This window comes from Triticum dicoccoides, chromosome 7A, assembly GCF_002162155.2.
Source record: "Triticum dicoccoides isolate Atlit2015 ecotype Zavitan chromosome 7A, WEW_v2.0, whole genome shotgun sequence".
In the NCBI taxonomy this organism is placed as follows: Eukaryota; Viridiplantae; Streptophyta; class Magnoliopsida; order Poales; family Poaceae; genus Triticum; species Triticum dicoccoides.
The window spans coordinates 703,559,028-703,581,672 of NC_041392.1; the positions used below are offsets into that span (position 1 = coordinate 703,559,028).

General features: G+C 44.6%; 3 protein-coding genes across 3 annotated transcripts; 2 read left to right on the forward strand and 1 right to left on the reverse strand.

Annotated features, from left to right (window-relative positions):
* Positions 1-4,612: 4,612 nt before the first annotated feature.
* Positions 4,613-7,385, reverse strand: LOC119328091 (psbP domain-containing protein 5, chloroplastic). Its single transcript, XM_037601128.1, has 11 exons — positions 7,193-7,385; positions 6,931-7,091; positions 6,620-6,752; positions 6,454-6,503; positions 6,296-6,363; positions 5,990-6,088; positions 5,699-5,758; positions 5,537-5,596; positions 5,256-5,310; positions 5,116-5,165; positions 4,613-4,947 (listed from the first exon to the last, which is right to left on the reverse strand). Exons 1-11 carry the CDS (start codon positions 7,258-7,260, stop codon positions 4,849-4,851), a joined length of 903 nt encoding a protein of 300 aa, XP_037457025.1. The 5' UTR covers positions 7,261-7,385; the 3' UTR covers positions 4,613-4,848.
* A 275-nt stretch (positions 7,386-7,660) lies between these two features.
* LOC119333956 lies at positions 7,661-13,823 on the forward strand. Its single transcript, XM_037606661.1, has 4 exons — positions 7,661-7,813; positions 8,629-8,775; positions 9,188-10,177; positions 12,077-13,823. The coding sequence occupies exons 1-4, from the start codon at positions 7,661-7,663 to the stop codon at positions 13,250-13,252; spliced, it is 2,466 nt and encodes an 821-aa protein (XP_037462558.1). The 3' UTR covers positions 13,253-13,823.
* Positions 13,824-15,966: 2,143 nt separating this feature from the next.
* LOC119328090 lies at positions 15,967-18,903 on the forward strand. The gene is made up of 3 exons (XM_037601126.1): positions 15,967-16,196; positions 16,280-16,713; positions 17,587-18,903. The coding sequence occupies exons 1-3, from the start codon at positions 16,064-16,066 to the stop codon at positions 18,409-18,411; spliced, it is 1,392 nt and encodes a 463-aa protein (XP_037457023.1). The 5' UTR covers positions 15,967-16,063; the 3' UTR covers positions 18,412-18,903.
* The last annotated feature ends 3,742 nt before the right edge of the window (positions 18,904-22,645 follow it).

Consider the following 22,645-nt stretch of genomic DNA (forward strand, 5'->3'; position numbering starts at 1 on the left):
CAAGACAAGTATGACGATGCCATTTATACATGTTCAATCCATATATTAGTGATCAAAGTCGTGCATTAAAGACCGTGCAAATTCAATCACGTCTTATATTTTGGGACGGAGGGAGTATAAATTATTCAAAAATAATGATAAAAATGCAAAGATATGAAGTCCATTAATTTTTTAAACGAAAAGAGTATAAAATTATTTTGACTTCGACAAAACTTGTATGACACATGCTCTCATATGGCACCAAAATCTGAACAAGTTCGCTCAATTAGAGTTCACGAAATAACCATTAGCTATCGCGACACAAAAAATACTTTAGAATTATACATATACTAAATTGCGGCACTATAAATAATTTTAACTTTAAATACAAAAGTTGATCGAAAAACATCCTTAAAAAAGATATCCATCTATGGTCACATTAGAAGTTTCATGGAATTAAATAAACTCCACATTAGGGAATTTTGACTCATTTAACCCTGCGAAGACTCTCCTTTTGTCGCCGATGGCACGAGAGAAAACAAAATTCAGAAATATTTATTTATTTATTCAGTAACTGAGAAATACTTAAATTTTCTCAATAATCTAAATATACGAAACTCACATATTTATACCAAACTCTTCTACTTTAAGATATCTTTAGGGCAATAATCTAACAAATATCTTTAAGATATGTTTATACTGACTAGATCAGAATTACGAAGTGTGTGCGACATCTACAACTAGTTTGTTCTCAAAATATTTTGGTCATTTTTTCTTGGTTCTGTCAATGATCAAATATGCACATGCCAGGTTAAACAACCAATTGATAAGGTGATGGCTAGCATGCTGCCCCGATCAAAATCGCCTCGTGACATAATGGGAGTTTTGAACTGGTTTTTGTTTGATGACCAAAACTGAACATGCCCCAAAATTTGGCACTTGTTTGGATTAATGCCAGTTATTTTGGCATGCCCACAACAAATTACCCATGGTAGTCCATTTTTCTTGCGAATTTTTTGTCAGTCATGGGAATCGTACATCAGCAGGTAAACATGTGCATCAAAGAATGACACCTGGATCCTGGTGCTATAATTTTATTGGCTCCAAGTGAAGTATAAAGAGGATAAAAACACAGTGGGTTCATCCTTGAGCTCTGCATAGTGAAGATGCATACAACCAACACCACCACACGCCACAAAATACACAAAAAAAAATCAAAGTCATACAAGACCAAAGCTATGTATAGGCGAGGAAAACAAACCACAAAGCGAATAGATCCACGATTGACAAACTACATCTTGATCATATCTACACCAACCATCTGATGGCACCACATAGACGACAAGGTTTTCTTCAACAACAATGTCTTCAGGAAGGGAGGAATGCTTAAGCGCCGCCGTCATCGGATCCAATCATCCAAGGCTAGAACCTAAGTTTTCACCCAGAAAAACCAGCCCGAGCATATCCAAGCAATGCCTTCAATAAGGTAACAACATAAATAGATCGTCATTGTCAGGTATAACCTACTCGGTCAGACCTAGGCTTTCACCCCAGAGCTCGAGACGTCTGATTGCTCCATCGACATCACTTATGTCTTGTAGCTGCCACTTTTCTGCGACCCAATAGGTATATGCGATGTGTGACTACCATCGCACACAACCATCTCTTCGTGTCAAGCAGTCGTCCATAGTTTGCATTTCCTTGCCGAAGTCAACCATCGGAAGAAACCCTACAAAGTCAACTCGGGCCATCTATGATTTATAAACCACGTATGTGGCCCGTTGTGCCCTCGAGGGAAAACCCAAGTGGAAACCTTATCGTTTGTTGTCTTTTTTTATTAAAAGATAGGCCTCCCTGCAAAGCACACACCATTTTTAGGGGTTGGCCGGCTTGTTTGGTTAGGCCAGCCCGGTGATCTTTTATTCGTCCCTGTAAATATTGTGCCGTCTTAATAAAGCTTGTGAGTTTTCCTAAAAATCAATCATAAAAAAATGAGGATGGTGGAAAGGTGGAAACGGGACAATAAAAAAATATGACATCAACTTAGACGTGTAATAACGAGTATTTCATATTTAGATGAGGGATGAAGGGACCCCTTATATTTTTTGACAGGGAGAATACTTTATTCGTCAGAACATAATAGTGATATCATTTACAAGTAAGTATTTATGTGTTTCGCAAAAAAAGTATTCATGTGAGAAAAAAACATACAAAGTGTATTATTATTATTTTTGGCAAATGAACAGCACCACTTGTCTGGGCCAGGATGATTTTGGAAACCCGATTGCTAGTTTGAGGACTAGTTCAGTACATTTCTCAAATTGATGGACTAAAATGTTTCCACAGGACAAATTGATGGACCCAGGCGCAGCTACAACATGTTTTTTTCTTGAGACATGCGCAGTTACCACAGGTGCAAACATGCGAAACTACACGTTGCTACGTATGCAGCAGGATCTAGTAGGCACATGTACAGTACAATCGACTAACTCTGTAAGCCCAGTACTTGGCACTCGTTCTTCCACCCCGCACTTGTCCTCTGCTCATCAGTTCTAGAACCCGGTGCCGAAGCCCGTCCGCTTCATCATCTTCATGAACTCCTCCATGTCGACCTCGCCGTCACCTGCATAAGCATGATCCAATCGAGCCAGCGTAAGCAACTTAGACGGTAGGAAACGTGGAAAACTGAAGTTCAGAGAGATGTGCAGTGCAGTCTGCAGTGCACGGACCATTTTCGTCGGCGGCCTGGATCATCTCCCTGACCTCGTCGAGCGTGAAGTGCTCTCCGGCCTCGATGGCCAGCCGCTGGATGTCCATGTCCGATATCTTCCCCTGCGGAGGATCATGGATGAGTGCATTAACAGAGAGATAGAGATCGCCACAACATATCGCAAATCCAATCTCTTGGTGAGTAGTGGGAGAATGATCGGGCTGGGTCGTCTTCTTCTCTCCTTAAAAAAAGAGAGAACACGGAACAGGCGGCCCCCAACAGGGGACTGTGACGGCTGGACGGCTCAAAGACTCAAGAGTGTATGATTGTTCTATATGTTGCAAAGTAGAAGTATATTAATTCCTCTACTGTTCGCCATTTGATTCTGACGGCTGACCGTGAGCAAAAAATCCGTATTCGCCACTTTCTAACAGGGCCCACTCCAACATTTTCAGCAAAGAAAATTTTGCTGGAGTGGGCCCACTACAACATTCTTTGCAAGACGTTCTTTTTATTTCAAGCGACGGCCGCCGCATCGGCCCCCCTCGCTGAGGAGGCGGTGAAGAAGAATAAGAAAAATGCCACTCCGGCCATCCCTACAGCCAGTGCTCTGGCGTGTCCGGCCGCCGCAGCTGGCAACAAGGGCCGCGGCCAAGAAGTGCTCGATGAAATGCCTACTAGGTTTTTTTTTTAGCTGATGCATTTCGCGGTGATTGTTGGTGATGAAGTTTGTTGTTGTTGTTGTCGTAGTGCGGAGATGAACGCAGCCGAATTCTTGGCGTCTTTCGAGTCCTCTCATACGCTTGGGCTTGATGATCACAATTACCTATGATTCAGTGTGTGATCATCAACTGGCCAAAGAGTCAAGAGTCAAGAGTGTATGATTTTTCTATTCTTGCAAAATAGAAATGGGTTATTAATTGGTACTGTTCGCCATTTGATTCTGACGGCGACAGGTTTTCGGATTGTAGCTGCAGCTGACTGTGAGCAAATATCCGTATTCGCCATTTTCTAACAGGGCCCACTCCAGCACTCTTTGCAAGATGCCCCTTTTATTTCTCGCATTTTGCATCTTTAATTAATAAAGAAACAATGTCCTTAATGAAATCCGTATTTCGCATTTTGCGTCTTTAACGGCGTCCTCGTGTTGTGGTGCGGCTCGGTCGTCCGGAATTGGCTCGATCTGAGCGGATGCTTTTCTCCATGCAGCTCGGTTCCTCTCGGACATCACATTTGTTCTAGTTTGTGTTGAGCTCTCGGCGGCTTGATCCTAGTTTCGATGTGGTGGTACCCTGCTCGCCATGGCTCTACTATATAGTTCTTGATCGTGAGCGAGCTGGCTGTTATCTTTCAATTTTTCTTTAAGCTTTTGCCTTTGCAATCAGCATCATTGTATCATAGCCGATTGATGGCTTTATTAATTTAAAGAGGGGCCTTACGCCTTTTCTCTAAAAAGCACATGGACGCTTTTGGGACAAAATGTATTTAAACCCGAGTAGGAAATAAAACCCGACAGGCCCAGATCGCCCATTTGGGCAGATAGGATAGAGAGCCGATCGATTCTAAAAAAAAAAAGACCTGATCTTTAATCATGAAATTAGTCAAATACACTTCTATAAACGAGACGGGACATGCAAAAGCAGCTGACAGAATTGAACCCGTGAAAATATAAATTGTTACACTGACAAGAAACTTAATGCTGAATAGTAAGCACCTAATGGAAAATACATGTGCGGTCATAGGATGACATGCTGCTTGAAAAATGAACTTATATTGTGGAATGGAGGGAGTAATTAATTAATTGTGCGACTAATTTGCGCTAACTATTTTTGCCACGTCTACGTCAAACTGCACTAACTATTGGCTGTTACGTGATGCCTTTTTTCTCTGTTTGAGTAAAGTAGAAAGGGGCTTCGACAAAAATGATGGTTGTTGCATTCTCAAAATACAAAAATAATAATGGTGGTTGCATTGTTTATTGCCGTTGGGTACGTTTGACATTCATAATTTACTAAAACATCCAATTCGTAGTAGATTGGCCAAAAGTATCTAGAATTCGTTCCATAGAGCTGAAAGTGCTACTGGAGCATCTATTACAACAAACATGGACCAAAACTTGAAGTCGTCGGATCGCCAAAACTGCACGAAGAACGGTCACATCACCAAAACCTCCATGGATCCTGGTAAGGAGGAACATATTTCTCTGTCGGGGGGAGGAGGTGAAAGGATGCCACAGCCTTTTGTAGCAAAGGTCCCATCTGCGTTCCATGAGAGGTTTAATCGTTAGTAAGATGATGAAATTACGTAAGATAGGTTCAAAGAAAAAGACATGTTTCTGTTAAATGAAAATAATAAAACGAACCCACAAATACTTTTTTTTTTGTAATAACATAAGAAGAAACTATCAAAAACAGTATAGAACTTACAGATTCCCACTGCTTGCTGAGAGTGGAGGCATTTAACGAGTAGAGAAAACCTAGTGAAAAGAAAGGGGAGTGAACAAAGCCAACCTATAAATACAAGGGACAAAAATGTCTTGAAAAAGAATGCAAAGATGAAACAATACCATCTCGCTCAGCAGTACATGCTACATTGTGCCGAAACAGATTAGGTTCTGGTGCCTGAGACAACAAAGATTACAGGTTACCTTATATTCTTGCACAACCTCACCACCAACTCACCATCAACTAGTTAATGCAGTGCTTCAGAAAGCATTATGATGCAAAATTGTGTCCCTTATTTTTCTATTATGATGCAAAAAATTGTCCCTTATTTTTGTAGATGTATGTTTTGTTATCAAATATATAGGTGGCAGATTCCTATAAAATAAGGTAAGAGAAAGCTTACCGATTTTGTTGGTGATTTCCGAACAATGTATTCATAGTACCAGTATGGCTCTCCATCAACCTAAAAATAAATGTTAGTATGTGCCAGATGCATGTCAACTCCAGAAGATAAAAGATGACTACAATCATCATGAGGTCACCGACAAAAGTAGCCAGAGCTTACATCTTCTGTGTGTGCATCAAGGACAGAACTCTCCGCCATTCGCTGGCTTGTTGTTACCTTCTGCAAACGGATGTAGGGTATCATAGAATATACATTTGACGAAAGGTGCATGTCTAAGTATATAAACTGGCAATCCTTTTGGTTGAACTTTGCTATTTAGATATACCAAATATGTGAAAAGCACGATAAGTTAACTAGAAAAAAGTTCCTCTGAAATTAATATGGTACGTGATTGCTCTTGACAAAAAGAAAGAGACCATTTTCATTTACATAAAAACAAGAAATAATTACCAATGAAGATTTGTCAGACAAAACGCAATCAGCGACATTTTTTGCAGCCCAAGTGGTCTTGTCTTTCGAAGGTAGAAAGCGTGAGCTTGGTGGCCCAATCTGAACCGGAAAATGGATGAGCATCAGTATGTTGCATTAATGCTCATTTTATTCTACTTTTGGGAGCTCAACTGACACGAGGCCATGTACACAATCTGTTTGAACATCATCAACTTGCACTAAACCATCGACCAAATTGGTGACAGTATCTGTTGCACATAGCAAATTTGGGCATCTATTAGTACCAGATAGTATTTTAGGAATTACCGAGACAGAGATGACGGCATTGTTGATCATGTCGAGGCGCTCCGATACGATGCGTTGCCGTGCATCAGCTGCAAAGAGTTTGTCAGGTTCGCCTCCCTCTCGAACACACACAGGAAGACTCTGAAAAATGTGCCATTGCTATACCGGGGGCTACTCACGAGATAGTGGCGCCGCAGAGGAATATCGCTCCGATTTCCTGGACTCTACCCTGGAAAACAGAGCATCAGTAAGTTTTGCCCTATGCTCGTGAAGAAGGCAGCAGACCATGTATGTAAGCAGGGCATGTTTCATAGGAAGCTTCAGACAGGGGACTGAAAAAAATACCATCTGAAGGAGGTTTTCTTCCCTGGCAGCTGAACCGGGTAAAGGAAAGAGTAGGCGTTGGTCTCATCTACCAGCATGGCCATCTTCACGCCATCGTCGTCCACCTCGGTAGCAGCAGCGCACGATTCTGCCACTGGATCAGCATACATGACCAAAGCATTTTCACATCAGAAAGGAAGAACAGTATCACAAACCATCATCAGAATGTGGAGACGCTCACAATGCCATCCACAGCCCACGAGTAAATCGGAGGACAAGGGAATCTACAACTCAGGAGAGATCGTCGTGAGTGAGTAACTGAGTATGCCCACCTGTAATCGGGAGAACAATCGCAAAGGAGGAGACGAGGCCGGACAGCACGAGCTGCCTCCTCTCCAGCCCGCGGCTCCACGAATCGGGCGCGCACGAGCACGAGACCGCCCTCCTCCTGGACGGCGGAGCGCACCCTGCTGCGCCAGCCGCGCCCTTGCTCCTACAGAGCTCCCAAGAATCAGCACGCAGAACAAGAACTATGTCGGGCGCGGAACAAGGGGATCAGTACACATGTGTGTGGATGGAATGACGCGTACGTACCTGGGGTGGACCGCAGAGGAGGAGGAGCGAGGGAGGGGGGAAGCCGGGGAGAGGAGCGCCGCCGCCATGGCCGCCCGGTCGCCGGTGGCCGGCCTCACTCCCGTCGAGGAAGAGCAGAGGACGGAGCGCCTCGGCTACGAGGACTCGAGGAGACGTTATCCTTCCTGATAGCACGGCCCGGTTACTCCACGGAGACGCAGTGACTCGCTGGCATTAACTCTGCCCCACCTTCTTTCTCTGCCCATCCAGTGGCTGGAGACCGCACAACTCTGCCAACTTATTTCACACCTCGTCGCTGTCGCTTGCCATGCTGCTCCGGCCAGATCACGGCCTCCGCGCGCCGCCAGCGCCCGCCCGTGCCTCCGTCTCCGCGGCGGCGATCCCTGCCGTCTCCCGTCTCCCTCGCGGCGCGCTCCGGCTTCTCCGCTCAGGGGCAAAACGTCGAGCGCCCTGCGCGCGTCGGCGGGCATGCCGTCCGTGGCGCACCGGGAGGTGGCGCGGGCCGTGGCGGAGGAGGCGGTGGCGCGGCTGGGCGACCGGCTGCTGCCCTCGGCCGTGCCCGCCGACGTCGCCGAGTTCAGCAACGGCGACGGGACCGCCCTTGGCGCGCCTGACTCCCCGGTACTTCCTCTCGTCACAGAATAGAATACATCCGTTTTCTCTCGCGAGCAACAAGTAGCGGCTGTTCTTAGCTAGAGATATCATTCACAGAATAGAATTCACCACGGCTCAACTAGAATCGGTAGAAATTTGCTCTGTGATGACAAGACACCAATCGAACAGAGAGTAGAATTGAAGGATCGGACGAGAGGATGGTTAGCTGGAAACATCCGTTTGCGCGTCAACTAAAATCATCTTCGGAGGAGGAAGAATCGTCTTCCGAAGATGAGGACGAGGCTTGATGTGTCTTTCGTTTGTGTCATGAACTTGGTTTGCATTTTGAACTTGGTTGGATGAACTTGTGGGCATGAACTTTTATTCATCAACTTGTTTGTGTGAAATTTATATGTCATGTTCATTGCATTTTGAAGGTTTCAAATTCATTTTATGTCCAAAATGCAACATATGCAATGCCCCGGCGAGTCGCGCACGCTGCATTTTTTGCGCGCTGCTGGAGCGGCGCGCGCGCTGCATTTTAGCGCGGTTGTTGGAGCCAGCGCTGCCGGCCGTGCAAAACCAGGCGAAGGGCGCGTGGCAAAGTAGTTTTTTCGCGTGCGGCGCGTAGCACGGCTGTTGGAGATGCTCTAAGTAGTGTAGTTATTGCAAGTCGGTGATTGTAGCAGTGGAATCATGAAAACTGACTCACTTATAAAAACTTGCTTTACTTTGCTTGCTCCTTGTGATCATATAACAGCAGCAAGGAACACCAATTACAGTTCAAGTGTTCTTTCTTGTCTACAGATCGATTTCATGCTGCAGTCGTCGCTTCACTGCAGTCGTCGCTTCTCTTGGAGGAGATAGTGCATGGTCAGCTGGCGTCTGTTGTTAAGGGTGTTCTTCAGGTCTGGCTTGATACTTGCGCCGGTGGCACCTCGGAAATGGAAGAGGGTGAGAGGGAGATCATGGTCAGGAGGGATCGAACTGTAAGATCAAAGTCGAACGGAGGGAGTATGATTCAGTCATATGGTCTGAACTTGAGTGGAAAAGAGAGTATTCCTTTTTGTAGAAAAAGGGTGACAGGTGAACAGACTGATTCTTGTCACCACTGTTTGGTGAAAGTTATGAGGTTATTTCTGGTGCTAATATTGCTTACTGGGTACATCAAGGCTCAGATCAGAGTCAGAGTTTGAAAGGATGCTGTTGATTTCCCATTGATTCTACTTGTCTCCATGCATTTATTTGCTTGGTATCTTTAGCTGTAGAGGGATACTTTCAATCATGAGACATAGTTTCGACTTGCAACCATCTGAATAATCATAACATGCTATTATTTTAGAGCTACAAGATGTTACATATGCACACCTCATTAACTATTGCGTTGAATCTTAATCTCAGGCTCTTTCACCGAAGGTTCCAATGATGAAGAGGAAAGCAGATGAGAGTGCTGCAACTACTGTCCCAAACAAAGTACAGAAACAAGCCGAGGACTGGAGCTGTGCACTATGCCAGGTTAGTGCACCATCTGAAGCTGGTCTAAATGAGCATCTTGGAGGAACAAAACATAAGGCGAAGTTGGCACAATGTGGCGTCAGCAAGGCGATCAAAGATGACAAAAACTGCTTGCAGACGACCACTGGGAATGAGAGCAACACAGATCCTTGTGATGCACCTAAGAAAATATGCATGCTAGTAGACAGTGCAACATGTGAAGCTGGTGTAAATGAGGATCTTGGAGGAAGAAAACATAAGGCGAAGTTGGCACAATGTGGCGTCAGCAAGGCGATCAAAGATGACAAAAACTGCTTGCAGACGACCACTGGGAATGAGAACAACACAGATCCTTGTGATGCACCTAAGAAAATATGCATGCTAGTAGATGGTGAAATGCATGAAGTTGTTCGGAAGAACGACAATCTGTGGTGTGATCGCTGCAGAGTCAGGTGTCATAGTAAAGTCATCATGGCTGGCCATCTGCGGAGCAAGAAGCACAGAAAGTTAAACAAGGTTTGGACATCGATAAAGGCTGTGAGGACAAATACCAATACTAAGGAAGGTTTGCCTTCTTGTGGAAGTAAGGTAAATACAAACAGCCCTACTGAAATTCCAGTGGTAATTGAAGGCGACCTAAATATGACCACCGGAGTAGATGAAAGCGGCCCTGTAGAAAATCCAGTCCAGAAAGAAATCCATCCGCGGAGCAAGAAGCACAGTAAATTAAACGATGGTTGGACATCAATAAAGGCTGTGAGGGCAAATACCGATACTAAGAAACAAATCCATCCGACGAGCAAGAAGCAAGGTAAATTAAACAATGTTTGGACATCGATAAAGGCTGAGAGGACAAATACCGATACTAAGGAAGGTTTGCCTTCTTCTGGAAGTCAGGTAAATACAAACGTCCCTACTGAAATTCCAGCGGTAATTGAAGGCGACATAAATATGACCATCGAAGTAGACGAAATGTTTTCTTGTTAAGTTTCTTTGATATTGGTAATCAAGGTAGGAATCTTATAAGTCTTCGAATCCAGTTCAATAGATCTCTTATAAGGTACTCCCTCTGTAAAGAAATATAAGAGCGTTTAGATAACTAAAGTAGTGATCTAAACGCTCTTATATCTCTTGATTACTAGTGTCTAAGCAACTTTGCAAGAGAAACATTGCTCCCTAGAAGTATGTATTCTTGTTACTCCCTGGACATGTCTTTCACGTGGAGATGAGTTAATTATGTAGAATACCCAGTTTCAACTTTGCCTAAGCTGCTTGTGTGGTCCTTCTAGCGAGTTTTGATTGTCACCCTCTGTTTACATTAATGTGAAGTAGGTGGGATGAGTTGAGCTGGTGATGAGTAGGGTTTCCCTGAGTGCTAGCCCGACTCCAGTTCGTAATTTATTTAGGTCTTTTAGGTGTGGCTCAGGATTTACATTTGCATATGTTGTGTGGAAAGCTGCTCGTTTGAGTAGTTGCAGCATGTACTCATCAGTAGCTGTTTCAGAAAGAGTGCAGTCACTGGTGATATAGTGATTAGAGGATATATATTATCCAAGCATCCTGATGAGAATATCAGGCAAAAATGCTTCTAGAGCTGTAAATCCCATGAAAAATGAGGTGTAGGTTCTGACGTTTCTTGACTGACTTATAGTGCTCGGGAAGGTTGTGATCTGTATGCATGCCAAATCTCAGCGTCAAATACAATGTTACTGGCAAGATATTTGGTACTGACATTTTGGATTAATGTAGAATATGGCCTTCCTGGGTAACATAAATGATGGTCTTGAAACTTCTGCCCCGAGTATATTCGTGGAGTTTGTGACTTTAGAAAGTTTTTTGCTGGATATGCCCTCGATAGTATCGTCCACAGCAGCTTATCTCAGGTGTCGCTGGGAGAAACACAACAAATCATGGGAGATCAGAAAACGCAGTGAACACCATGGCAAGCTTGCAGCCAAGAAGCAATCCATGTTCTGTGGCCCCACTGTTTATTTCTGTTAGGCCAGAGTTGCAATGTCTCTGCATTGCTCAGCTGTTCTACCTTGTCTAGTTTCAATTCCGGATTGTTATAATTTGTACCCCAGATAAATCGGGTGTTATATATAGCCTGGGTTCCCGTATCTTCTGAAATAATTTATACTGATGGCTGCCCTTCTAGCTTGCGTTTGTTCAGAATGTACCTAGCTAGACAGATAGTAAGTAGCCCGTTAAACCTCTTGTCTGTGCATTACATGCGACATGAACAACGGCCACACTGTGACCTTGTGAATGTTACACAAAATAGGTGATAAACTGACTCAAGTTTGGAATTTATTTAGTTGTTTTAAGTGTCCGCGCTCAGGTTTGCTTCTGCATATGTTGTGCTGAAAAGTTGTTCTTTCTTAGTAGTTGCAGCATGTACTCACCAATAGCTGTTTAAAAACAGTGCGCGCACCAGTAATCTGAAGAGTGTATTCCTTTTGTAGCAAAAGGGTGACAGGTGAACGGACTGATTCTTGTCACCACTGTTTGGTGAAAGTTATGAGGTTATTTTTGTTGGTAATATTGCTTACTGGGTACATCAAGGCTCAGATCAGAGTTAGAGTTTGAAAGGATGCTGATGATTTCCCATTGATTCTACTTGTCTCCATGCATTTATTTGATTGGTATCGGTAGCTGTAGAGAGATACATTCGATCATGAGACATAGTTTCAACTTGCAATCATCCGAATAACCATATAACATGCTATTATTCTAGAGCTACGGGATGTTACATATGCACACCTGATTAACTATTGCATTGAATGTTCATCTCAGGCTCTTTCATCAAATCCAAAGGTTCCAACAGTGAAGAGGAAAGCAGATGCAAATGCTGCAACTACTGTGCCAAAGAAAGTACAGAAATTAACCAAGGACTGGAGCTGTGCACTATGCCAGGTTAGTGCACCATGTGAAGCTGCTCTAAATGAGCATCTTGGAGGAAGAAAGCATAAGGCAAAGTTGGCACAGCGTGGCGTCAGCAAGACGATCAAAGATGGCAAAAACTGCTCGCAGACGACCACTGGGAATGAGAACAGCACAGATCCTTGTGACGCACCTAAGAAAATATGCATGCTTGGAGGAACAAAGCATAAGGCAAAGTTGGCACAGTGTGGCGTCAGCAAAACAATCAAAGATGGCAAAAACTGCTTGCAGACGACCACTGGGAATGAGAACAACACAGATCCTTGTGATGCACCTAAGAAAATGAAAATATGCATGCCAGTAGACGGTGCAATGCATGAAGTTGTTCGGAAGGACAAATACCTGTGGTGTGATCACTGCAGAGTCAGTTGTGATAACTATGCCACCATGGCTTGCCATCTGCGGTGCAAGAAGCAGAGTAAATTAACCAAGGTTTGTTCATCGATAAAGGCTGTGAGGACAAATACCAATACTACGGAAGGTTTGCCTTCTTGTGGAAGTCAGGTAAATACAAATGGCTCTACTGAAATTCCAGCGGTAATTGAAGGCGGCATAAATATGACCACCACGGTAGATGAAAGCGGCCCTGTAGAAAATCCAGTCCGGAAAGAAATGACAAAAATGGCCACCATAAAGGCTGTGAGGACAAATACTGATACTAAGGAAAGTTTGCCTTCTTGTGGAAGTCGGGTAAATACAAACGGCTCTATTGAAATTCCAGTGGTAATTGAAGGCGACATAAATATGACCACCGCAGTACATGAAAGCGGCCCTGTAGAAAATCCAGTCCGGAAAGAAATCACAAGAATGGCCACCATAAAGGCTGTGAGGACAAATACTGGTACTAAGGCAAATTTGCCTTCTTCTTGTGGAAATCAGGTAAATACAAACGGCTCTACTGAAATTCCAGCGGCAATTGAAGGCGACATAAATATGACCACCGCAGTAGATGAAAGTGGGCCTGTAGAAAATCCAGTCCAGAAAGAAATACAAAGAATGGCCACCATATGGGCAATGTTTTCTTGCTAAGTTTCTACTGGTAATCAAGGTAGGAATCTTGCAATCCTACGAATCCAGTTGAACAGATAGCTTATAAGGTATATAACTTAATTGCTAATGTCTAAGCAACTTTGCAAGAGAAACATTGCTCCCTAGAAGTATGTGTTTTGTTACTCCCTGGACATTTCTTTCACATGGAGATGACTTGTATATGTAGAATGCCCAGTTTGAACTTTGCCTAAGCTGCTTCTGTGGTACTTCTAGCCAGTTTTGATTGTCGCCCTCTGTTTATGTTAAAGTGAGTAGGTGGGATGGGTTGAGCTGGTGATGAGTAGGGTTTCCCTGAGTGCTAACCTGACTCGTTTGTAATTTATTTAGGTCTTTTAGGTGTGGCTCAGGTTTGCTTTTGCATATGTTGTGTGTAAAGTTGTTCGTTGATTAGTTGCAGCACATACTCATCAATAGCTGTTTCAGAAAGACTGGTCAGCATTAATATATAGTTGTAAGATGCATATATATTATCCAAGCATCCTGATGAAGACAGAAACCGGCATATATGAAATATCAGGCAAAAATGCTTCTAAAGCTGCAAATTCCATGATAATGAGGTGTAGGTTCCGACGATTCTTGACTGATTTATAGTGCTCGGGAAGGTTGTGATATGTATGCATGCCAAATTTCAACGTCAAATTTTGGTACTGAAATTTTGAATTAATGTTTGGTACTGAAATTTGGCATTAATGTAGAATATGGCCTTCCTTGGTATTTTAAATTATTTTAGAGATGATCTTTGAAACTTCTGCCCCGAGTATTCATGGAATTTGTGAGTTTAGACAGTTTTTTGCTGGATATATATACCCTTGAAAGTTTCGTCCACAGCAGCTTATCTCAGGTGTTGCTGGGAGAAACCCAACAAATCATGGGAGATCAGAAAACTCAGTGAACATCATGGCAAGCTTGCAGCCAAGAAGCAATCCATGTCCTGTGGTCCTGCTGTTTATTTCTGTTAGGCCCGAGTTCCAATGTCTCTCGCATTGCTCAGCTGTTGTACCTTCTCGAGTTTGAATTCTGGATTGTTATAATTTGTATCTCATATAGATCTGGTGTTATATCTTCTGAAATAATCTATACTGATGTCTGCCCTACTAGCTTGTGTTTACTAAGAACATACCTAGCTAGACAGATAGTAAGTAAGTACTCCCTCCGTCCGGAATTACTTGTCGTAGAAATGGATGGAAATGAATGTATCTAGAACTAAAATACGTCTAGATACATCCATTTCTCCGACAAGTATTTCCGGACGGACTCCATTTCTTCGACAAGTATTTCCGGACGGACTCCATTTCTCCGACAAGTATTTCCGGACAGAGGGAGTAGCTCGTTACACCTCTTGTCTGTGCATTACATGTGACATGAACACCGACCACATTGTGACCTTTTAATGTTACACAAAATAGGTGATAAACTGACTCAAGTTTGGAATTTATTTACTTGTTTTAGGTGTCAGTGCTAAAGTTTGCTTCAGCATATGTTGTGCTGAAGTTGTAATTTCCTAGTGGTAGTTGCAGCATGTACTCAGCAATAGCTGTTCCAAAAGTAGTGCGCGCACCAGTAATCTATAGAGGCATATAGAGCATACAAGCATCCTGATGAAGAGAGAAATGACAGATATGAAATATCAGGTGAAAATGCTCATATGGCTGTAGCATTCCATGAAAAATGTGTAGGTCTCGATGATTCTCAATTCATTTATACTGCTCGGGACGGTTGTGTTCTACTATCTCTGTTCCTAAATATAAGTCCTTTTAGAGATTTCACTATAGACTATATTTGGATGTATATAGATATGCCTTTTAGAGTATAGGTTCACTTATTTTGCTCCGTATGTAGTCTATACAATGAAATCCATGCCAAGTTTGAGATTCAAATACAATGTTATTTGTGAGATATTTTGCTTGTAAATTTTATATGTTGATAATGTGGAATATGGTATGCCCAAGTACTGCAAATTGAAGTGGTATTCGTAACTTCTGCATAGTATTCATGGAATTGTGTGACTACGTTTTTTTGAGAATACGCCTAGGCGTATCATATTTTTTTATAGAAGGCGGGAAATTCCAAGAAGACTGACGTAGTACAAACTCAACTAGCCACCACATACATTAGAATTTACAACCACAACATAAAGGGTGTAGCCTAAGTTAGAAAGACAAAGCATGTCACGACCAACACCGGTCCCCTCTGAAGACAATTGAAACTCATCCATCCATGAATGCCTAAAAGAGATTGATGAGTAGATGGAGGACTTGACAAAGGCATCGTATTGGACACATAAGTGACAACATAAACAACACCTCAAAAGATCGACCTAGGACAACAACGAGCATTAAAGGAATGCAACACCCCAAAAGATCGACCTAGGACAACAACGAGCATTAAAGGAATGCAACACACGACCTCCACAACAATGAGCATCAAAGGAATGCAACCCAAGACCTCCAAATCTTACCGCGTACATAATGCTCCGAATTGAGAAACGACGTCGCCATCGTCAATTCAGAATCGAATCTAGGCTTTCGCCCGGAAATAACAACCAAATTCTAAATGTCAGGGGAGGGGAAGCACACCTCAACGACGCCTCCAAAGACGCCTCAAGGATACTTGGGCCGGTCGGTTGGGCCCGATTTCAGAGGAACCCAACGAGATAGTCTGGAAACCCCCGCAGCACGCCGGACGAAGCCGACTGTTGCTCTGCATTCTGCACTGCACTGCACCGCCGCCGCCGCTCCGATCGCTCGCCGCTGGATCTACCCCACCTCGGCACTCCCGCCGCGGCGGTCCATGGAGTTCCGCTTCCGCGCCGGGGACCGCGGACCACCCGGCTCCTCCCCACCCGCGCCCTCCAGCTCCCCGCCGGCGCGGTTCTCCCACCCCCGCGACGGCTACGCCGGTGCCGTTGCTTCGGGCACGCAAGGTAAGCACCGCCGGAACAGAGCGTCCGACTTCACTCCCCGGAGCGCCCGAATCCCTGACGCTCTCCGCCCCTCCGCGCAGCAGGGCCTTCGCCTTCGCCTTCGCCGCGGCCGCCGCTCGACTGGGAGGCGGCGCGGCGGGAGCACCTCATTCGCGAGGAGGTGAGGCGGCGGCTCGTCGAGGATGAGGTGCGCCGCGAGTTCGAGGCCAAGGGCGACCTCGCCTTCGCCCGCGGCCTCCACGGGGGCTGGGGGCCCGACCCGTTCCTCGCCCCCGGCTGCTTCATGCCGCCGCCGCACGCGCCGATGCCGATGCCGATGCGCCCGCCCCCGTACGCGCCGCCGCCGCCGGTGCCTTTCGACGAGTTTGGTGCCTGGCAGGGGTTTAGGCCTCGCCGGCACGCCGGATTTGGGGAAAGGATGCCGTTCCCCTGTGAGAAGGGGAGGTGGTCTCTGCCGCCGCAGAAGCCGAAGCATAAGCTCAAGCTGGTTGAGATCGAGCCCTCCGGGACACCTGAGGTATGTGGGCACAAATCTTTCTCAGATTCTTCAGGCAAAGTCATTATCATCGTAGTACTACACCTGAAGTTCTTTTCCAGATTCGGCATCGTAGCACCTTCTGTAGAGTCACGATTCACGAACACTATCTCTTCTGAAGATGCTTTCCAGATTCGGCATAGAAAAACTGTCACCTGCCTCAGAAATTCCTTCTGTATTTCTGTGATGTCATTTCAGAGTTCTGCACACTGTCTGTACATTTTATGTTTATTTCACTTGTCCTATTAGATTTAACTTCAGCAGCAAATTCTTGTTCCCTTTGTATCTAAAGTATAAGTCGTTTTTTCAGTTCAAATTGAACTGCAAAAACGTCTTATATTTAGATACAGAGGAAGTAGAAGATATTTCAAGTCATGCGTAAGTCGGCAATTCTTGATATCTAGAGGAAATATTTCTTTGCTTAGTTCAATGGAATATCAAATCTTGTTGGACTATACCGGGACAATTCTATGATCTAGACAGAATATTCCCCTTCCAGATAACCGTAATGATCAACTAAAATATTTGATTTAGGCAGACGGTGTGAACTTGTGTGGCAAAAATAGTATTCCTTTTGTAGAAAAAAGGGTGACAGACTGACAGGTGAACATACTGATTCTTGTCAGAACTGTTTGGTGGAAGTTATGAAGTTATTTTTGCTGGTGATATTGCTTACTGGGCACATCAAGGCTCAGATCAGAGATACATTCAGTCATGAGACATAGTTTCAACTTGCAAACATCTGAATACTCATAACATGCTATTATTCTAGAGCTGCAGGATGTTGTTAGATATGCACACCTGATTAACTATTGCATTGAATGTTCATCTCAGAATCTTTCGCCAAAATTGAAGGTTCCAAGGCTGAAGAGGAAAACAGATGCCAATGCTGCAGCTACTGTACCAAAGAAAGTACTGAAACTAGCCAAGGACTGGAGCTGTGCTCTATGCCAGGTTAGTGCAACATGTGAAGCTGGTCTAAATGAGCATCTCGGAGGAAGAAAACATAAGGCCAAGTTGGCCCTGTGTGGCGCTAGCAAGGCAATCAAAGATGACAAAAACTGCTCGCAGACGACCACTGGGAATAAGAACAGCACAGATCCTTGTGATGCACCTAAGAAAGTACACATGCTAGTAGACGGTGAAATGCATGAAGTTGTTCAGAAGAACAACTATCTGTGGTGTGATTGCTGCAGAGTCAGGTGTGATAGCAATGTCATCATGGCTGGCCATCTGCGGAGCAAGAAGCACAGTAAATTAAACAAGGTTTGGACATCGATAAAGGCTGTGAGGACAAATACCGATACTAAGGAAGGTTTGCCTTCTTGTGGAAGTCGGGTAAATACAAACGACTCTACTGAAATTCCAGCGGTAATTGCAGGCGACATAAATATGACCAGTGAAGTAGATGAAAGTAGCCCTGTAGAAAATTCAGCCAGGAAAGAAATCAAAAGCATTGCCGCCGAAGTAGAAATTCCAGCGGTAATTGAAGGCGACATAAATATGACCAGTGGTGTAGATGAAAGTAGCCTTGTAGAAACTCCAGCTGGGAAAGAAATCAGAAGCATCGCCAGTGAAGTAGAAAGTATAACCATGGCTACCGAAGTACATGAAAATAACCCTGGGGAAACTCCAGTTGAAACAAAGAAGGAAAGCACAGACATGACAAATGATGTGTGACAAGTCGTGCCAAAGGAGGAGTAACAGTATACCTGCTCTTTGCCCAAGCTTCTTGCTTCTACCCTTTCGTTGGACATGATCTTATCGTGGAAGTATGCTTAGCTCAGTTTCATCATCAGATGTGGGGTTCTCTCTTACCATCCACATGTACTCCCTCTGTAAAGAAATATAAGAGCATTTAGATTACTACTTTAGTGATCTAAACGCTCTTATATATCTTTACGGATGGAGTAGTTTATAGGGTAACAATAATGCATATGGGCAATGTTTTCTTGTTAAGTTTCTTAGATACTGGTAATCAAGGTAGGAATCTTACAAGTCTATGAATCCAGTGCAATACATGGCTTCTAAGGTATCTAACTTGATTACTAGTGTCTAAGCAACTTTCCATGAGAAGCACTGCTCCCTAGAAGTATGTGTTATTGTTACTCTTTGGACACGTCTTTGACATGGAGATTATGTTTTTTATGTAGAATGCCCCACTTTGAACTATACCTTAGCTGCCTCTGTGGTACTTGTATCCAGTTTTTATTGTCGTCCTCTGTTTGTTTATATGTAATGTGCTGAGGTGAGATGGGTTGAGCTGGTGACGAGTAGGGTTTCTCTGGGTGCTAACCTGACTCTAGTTTGTATTTTACTTAGGTCTTTTAGGTGTCTGCAGGTTTACTTTTGCATAGGTTGTGTGAAAATTTGTTCGTTCGAGTAGTTGTAGCATGCACTCACTAATAGCAGTTTTGAAAAGAGTGTACAACCAGCAATATATAGAGATTAGAGGCACATAGACTATCCAAGCATCTTAATGAAGAGAGAAAATGGCAGATATGAAATACCAGGCAAACATGTTCCTAAAGTTGTAAAATCCATTTACATGAGGTGTGGGTTTTGATGATCCTTAGCTTGATTTATTGAGTCTGTGAAGGTTGTGATCCATATCCATGCCAAAATTCAGTATCAAATAAAATTTTACTTGCGTGATATTTGGTACTGAAAGTTTGCATTGATGTGGAATATGGCCTTCCCGAGCACCATAAATTATTTTGGAGGTGATATTTGAAACATCTGCACCGAGTAATCATGGAATTCGCGACTTTAGACCATTTTTGCTGGATATGCTCTCTCGACAGGTTCGTCGACAGCAACTTAGTGTAGGTGTTGCTGGAGGAACGCAGTAAATCAAGGCCCACTTCCTGGGTTTGATACGGCCACCCATGCTATGGTCCTGCTGTTATTTCTGTTAGGCAAGAGTTCTAGTGTCTCAGCATTGCTCAGCTGTTCTACCTGGTCCAGCTTGAATTCCGGATGTGTACCCCAAATAGACCAGGTAGAAGTGTAGAACTAGAACAGCTGAGACACCAGATGCATGTAGGGTATTCAAGCATTATGATGCAGAGAGAATGGCAGATATGAAATACCAGTGAAGACACTCCTGAAAGTTGTAAAATTCATGAAAATGAGATGTAGGTGTAAAATTCATGAAAATGAGATGTAGGTTTCGATGATCCTTGGCTGATTTAGCTTTCGGGAAGGTTGTGATCCATATTCATGCCAAAAGCCTTATCAAATAAAATGTTTACTTGTGGGGTACTGGTAGTGAAATTTTGCATTGAAGTAGATTGTAGAATATGGCCTCCCGAGGTACTACTATAAATTATTTTAGAAGTGATTATTAATGGGATTTTGAAGGGGAGCCTTGGCGCAGTGGTAAAGCTGCTGCCTTGTGACCATGAGGTCACGGGTTCACGTCTTGGAAACAGCCTCTTACAGAAATGTAGGGAAAGGCTGCGTACAATAGACCCAAAATGGTCGGACCCTTCCCCAGACCCTGCGCAAGCAGGAGCTACATGCACTGGGGCTGCCCCCTTTTGATTATTAATGGGATTTTGCGACTTCAAATCATTTTTGTTGGATACGCTGTCGACAGATTTGTCCACAGGAGCATAGCTCAGGTGTTGCCTATAAATCATGGTAGGTCAGAAACCCAGTGAACGCCATGGCAATCTTGCATCCATGAATCAGTCCATGATCTCTGGTTCTGCCGTCTAATTCTGTTAGGCGAGAGTCCCAGTGTCACTTCTCAGCTGTTCTACCTGGTCCAGTTTGAATTCTGGATTGTCATAATCTGTACTCCAAAATAGATCTGTAGTGTTGCAGCCTGGGTATCTTCTGAAATAATCTAGACTGGTATCTGCCCTACTAGCTTGTGCTTGCTCAGAATGTACCTAGCTAGACAGATACTCCATTCGTTCCAAAATAAGTGTCTCAACTTTAGTACACCTTTGGAGGGAGTAGTAAGTAAGCTTGTTCCACCTTTTGTTTGTGCATTACATGCAACATGACCCTGTAAAATGTTACACAGCACAGGTTCTAAACTGACTCTGCTTTGGAATTTATTTAGTTGTTTTAGATGTCAGGGCTCAGGTTTACTTGTGCATATGTTGTGCAGAATCTGTTCTTTTTTAGTAGTTGCAGCATGCACTCGCCAATAGCTATTCCAAGAAGACTTTGCTCACCAGTAATCTATAAAGGCATGTAGAGTGTTGTAACATTCCATGAAAGTGAAGTGTAGGTTTAGACGATTCTCAACTGATTTATCCCGCGCGGGATGGTTGTGTTGTGTTCTGTATCCATGCCAAAATTCAGTATCGAATAAATTGTTGGATTACTTGTGAGATATCTGGTACTGATATCTTGCATTGTTGTAGAATACCGCCTTCCTGGGTATCCTAAATGATTTTAGAGGTGATCTCTGAAACTTCTGCATCGAGCATTCATGGAATTTGACTTCAGATCATTTTCGCTCGATCGACAGGTTCATCCAGTGCAGCTTATCTCAGGTATTGCTGGAAAAACACAAATACATCATGGGAGATCAGATCAGAAAACCCAGTGAAGGCCATGGAAAGCTTCCGGCCAAGATGCAAACCATGATCTGTTCTGTTGTTTATTTCTGAAATAGATCCAGTGTTATCAGCCTATCAGCCTAGGTATTTTCTGAAATAGTCAATACATACGGGATGCAGTTTCAGATACACATGTTAAAACTAGTACATCACTCCGTTTTAAAAACAAAAAACTAGTACTCCCTCTGTAAACTAATATAAGAGCATTTAGATCACTAAAGTAATGATCTAAACGCTCTTATATTAGTTTACGGAGGGAGTACATCACAGGTAAACAGCTCTACAGTCTGCGCCGTGGGTTACTCTGCAGTCTGCGCCGTGGTGACCTGGATCAGCCGGCGAGGTGCTTCTTCTTAGCCTCGGCCTCGTCGGTGGCCTCCGCCGCCTCCTGCTCGCTCCTCGCCGTCGCCTTCCGCCACACACCCACCACGCTGGCCTTCATGTGCTGCACCCACTCCTGCACGGAAGCGCCGAACGACGCCGCCCCTCTCGCCACCGCCGGCGGTGTCTCGCCCTCCTTCCTCCCGTCCCCCTCCATCTCACCGCCCGTGCACCGCTCGAGGTTCGGTAGCTAGCTTCTTGTGCCTGCGCTGTTACAATGAGAGGAAGAAGAGAGGAGAGGCAGAGGACAAGAGAAGAAGCGTGCGTGTACTCTACACTACATAGTCGCCGATGTGCTGTCCCGGTTGCAGGACCTAGACGCGCCACGTGGGCTCGGGAATATGCTCTGCTGGCGCTCTCTGGGGCCTCCACGTGGACATGCCGACCCAGGCGTGCTTAGGGGCGAAGCGAAGGACAGCGGCGGCGCACGCAGCACCCTTGCGCTGCGCCACGGCCGCGCGATCTGGAACCAGCGGCGAGGATTCGATGTTGGGAACGAGGCGGCGTGCACCACGCAGGCGCAGGCGTGTCGGCCGCCCATCATCGATCGCCGGCTGCGTCAATTTCTCGCCTGGCCGGCCGGAGCACCGCGTGTATCATCAAGGCGCTACGCGGGTGAGCACACGTTCCTGCTCTCTCGTGTCGATCTTCCGAGCCGGTCGATCTGGTCCAGCACTGACGCGTTCGTTTGTTTCAGCTGACCCGCCGGCCGGAGCACCGGCGAGGATGCAGGAGAAGAGCGGGATCGAGCTGGACGACCCGACCGGGGAGATCCTCGTCAACAAGATACTCGTGCTGCTGCCGCCCAAGGACGTCGGCCGCTTGTCGTGGCGCAGCACCACCTCCACGCAGTGGCGGAGCCAGGATTCGAGTATAGAGGGGGGGGCCGAGTACATATATTGATTGAATCTTGTTGATAATTCCTAGTTGCTTCTACTAAAATTGTTGATCAT

Bases quoted from the DNA above. Each gene is read 5' to 3' on its own strand.
- LOC119328091 (XM_037601128.1), bottom strand. From the start codon at position 7,260: ATGGCGGCGGCGCTCCTCTCCCCGGCTTCCCCCCTCCCTCGCTCCTCC. The intron at 5,311-5,536 runs GTAAGCTTTCTC...TTGTTGTCTCAG, and splicing joins GGAAATCACCAACAAAATCG to GCACCAGAACCTAATCTGTT. The intron at 4,948-5,115 runs GTAAGTTCTATA...CATGGAACGCAG, and splicing joins TCAGCAAGCAGTGGGAATCT to ATGGGACCTTTGCTACAAAA.
- LOC119333956 (XM_037606661.1), top strand. From the start codon at position 7,661: ATGCCGTCCGTGGCGCACCGGGAGGTGGCGCGGGCCGTGGCGGAGGAG. The intron at 7,814-8,628 runs GTACTTCCTCTC...GCTTCACTGCAG, and splicing joins TTGGCGCGCCTGACTCCCCG to TCGTCGCTTCTCTTGGAGGA. The intron at 8,776-9,187 runs GTAAGATCAAAG...TCTTAATCTCAG, and splicing joins TGGTCAGGAGGGATCGAACT to GCTCTTTCACCGAAGGTTCC.
- LOC119328090 (XM_037601126.1), top strand. From the start codon at position 16,064: ATGGAGTTCCGCTTCCGCGCCGGGGACCGCGGACCACCCGGCTCCTCC. The intron at 16,197-16,279 runs GTAAGCACCGCC...TCCGCGCAGCAG, and splicing joins CGTTGCTTCGGGCACGCAAG to GGCCTTCGCCTTCGCCTTCG. The intron at 16,714-17,586 runs GTATGTGGGCAC...CCAAAATTGAAG, and splicing joins AGCCCTCCGGGACACCTGAG to GTTCCAAGGCTGAAGAGGAA.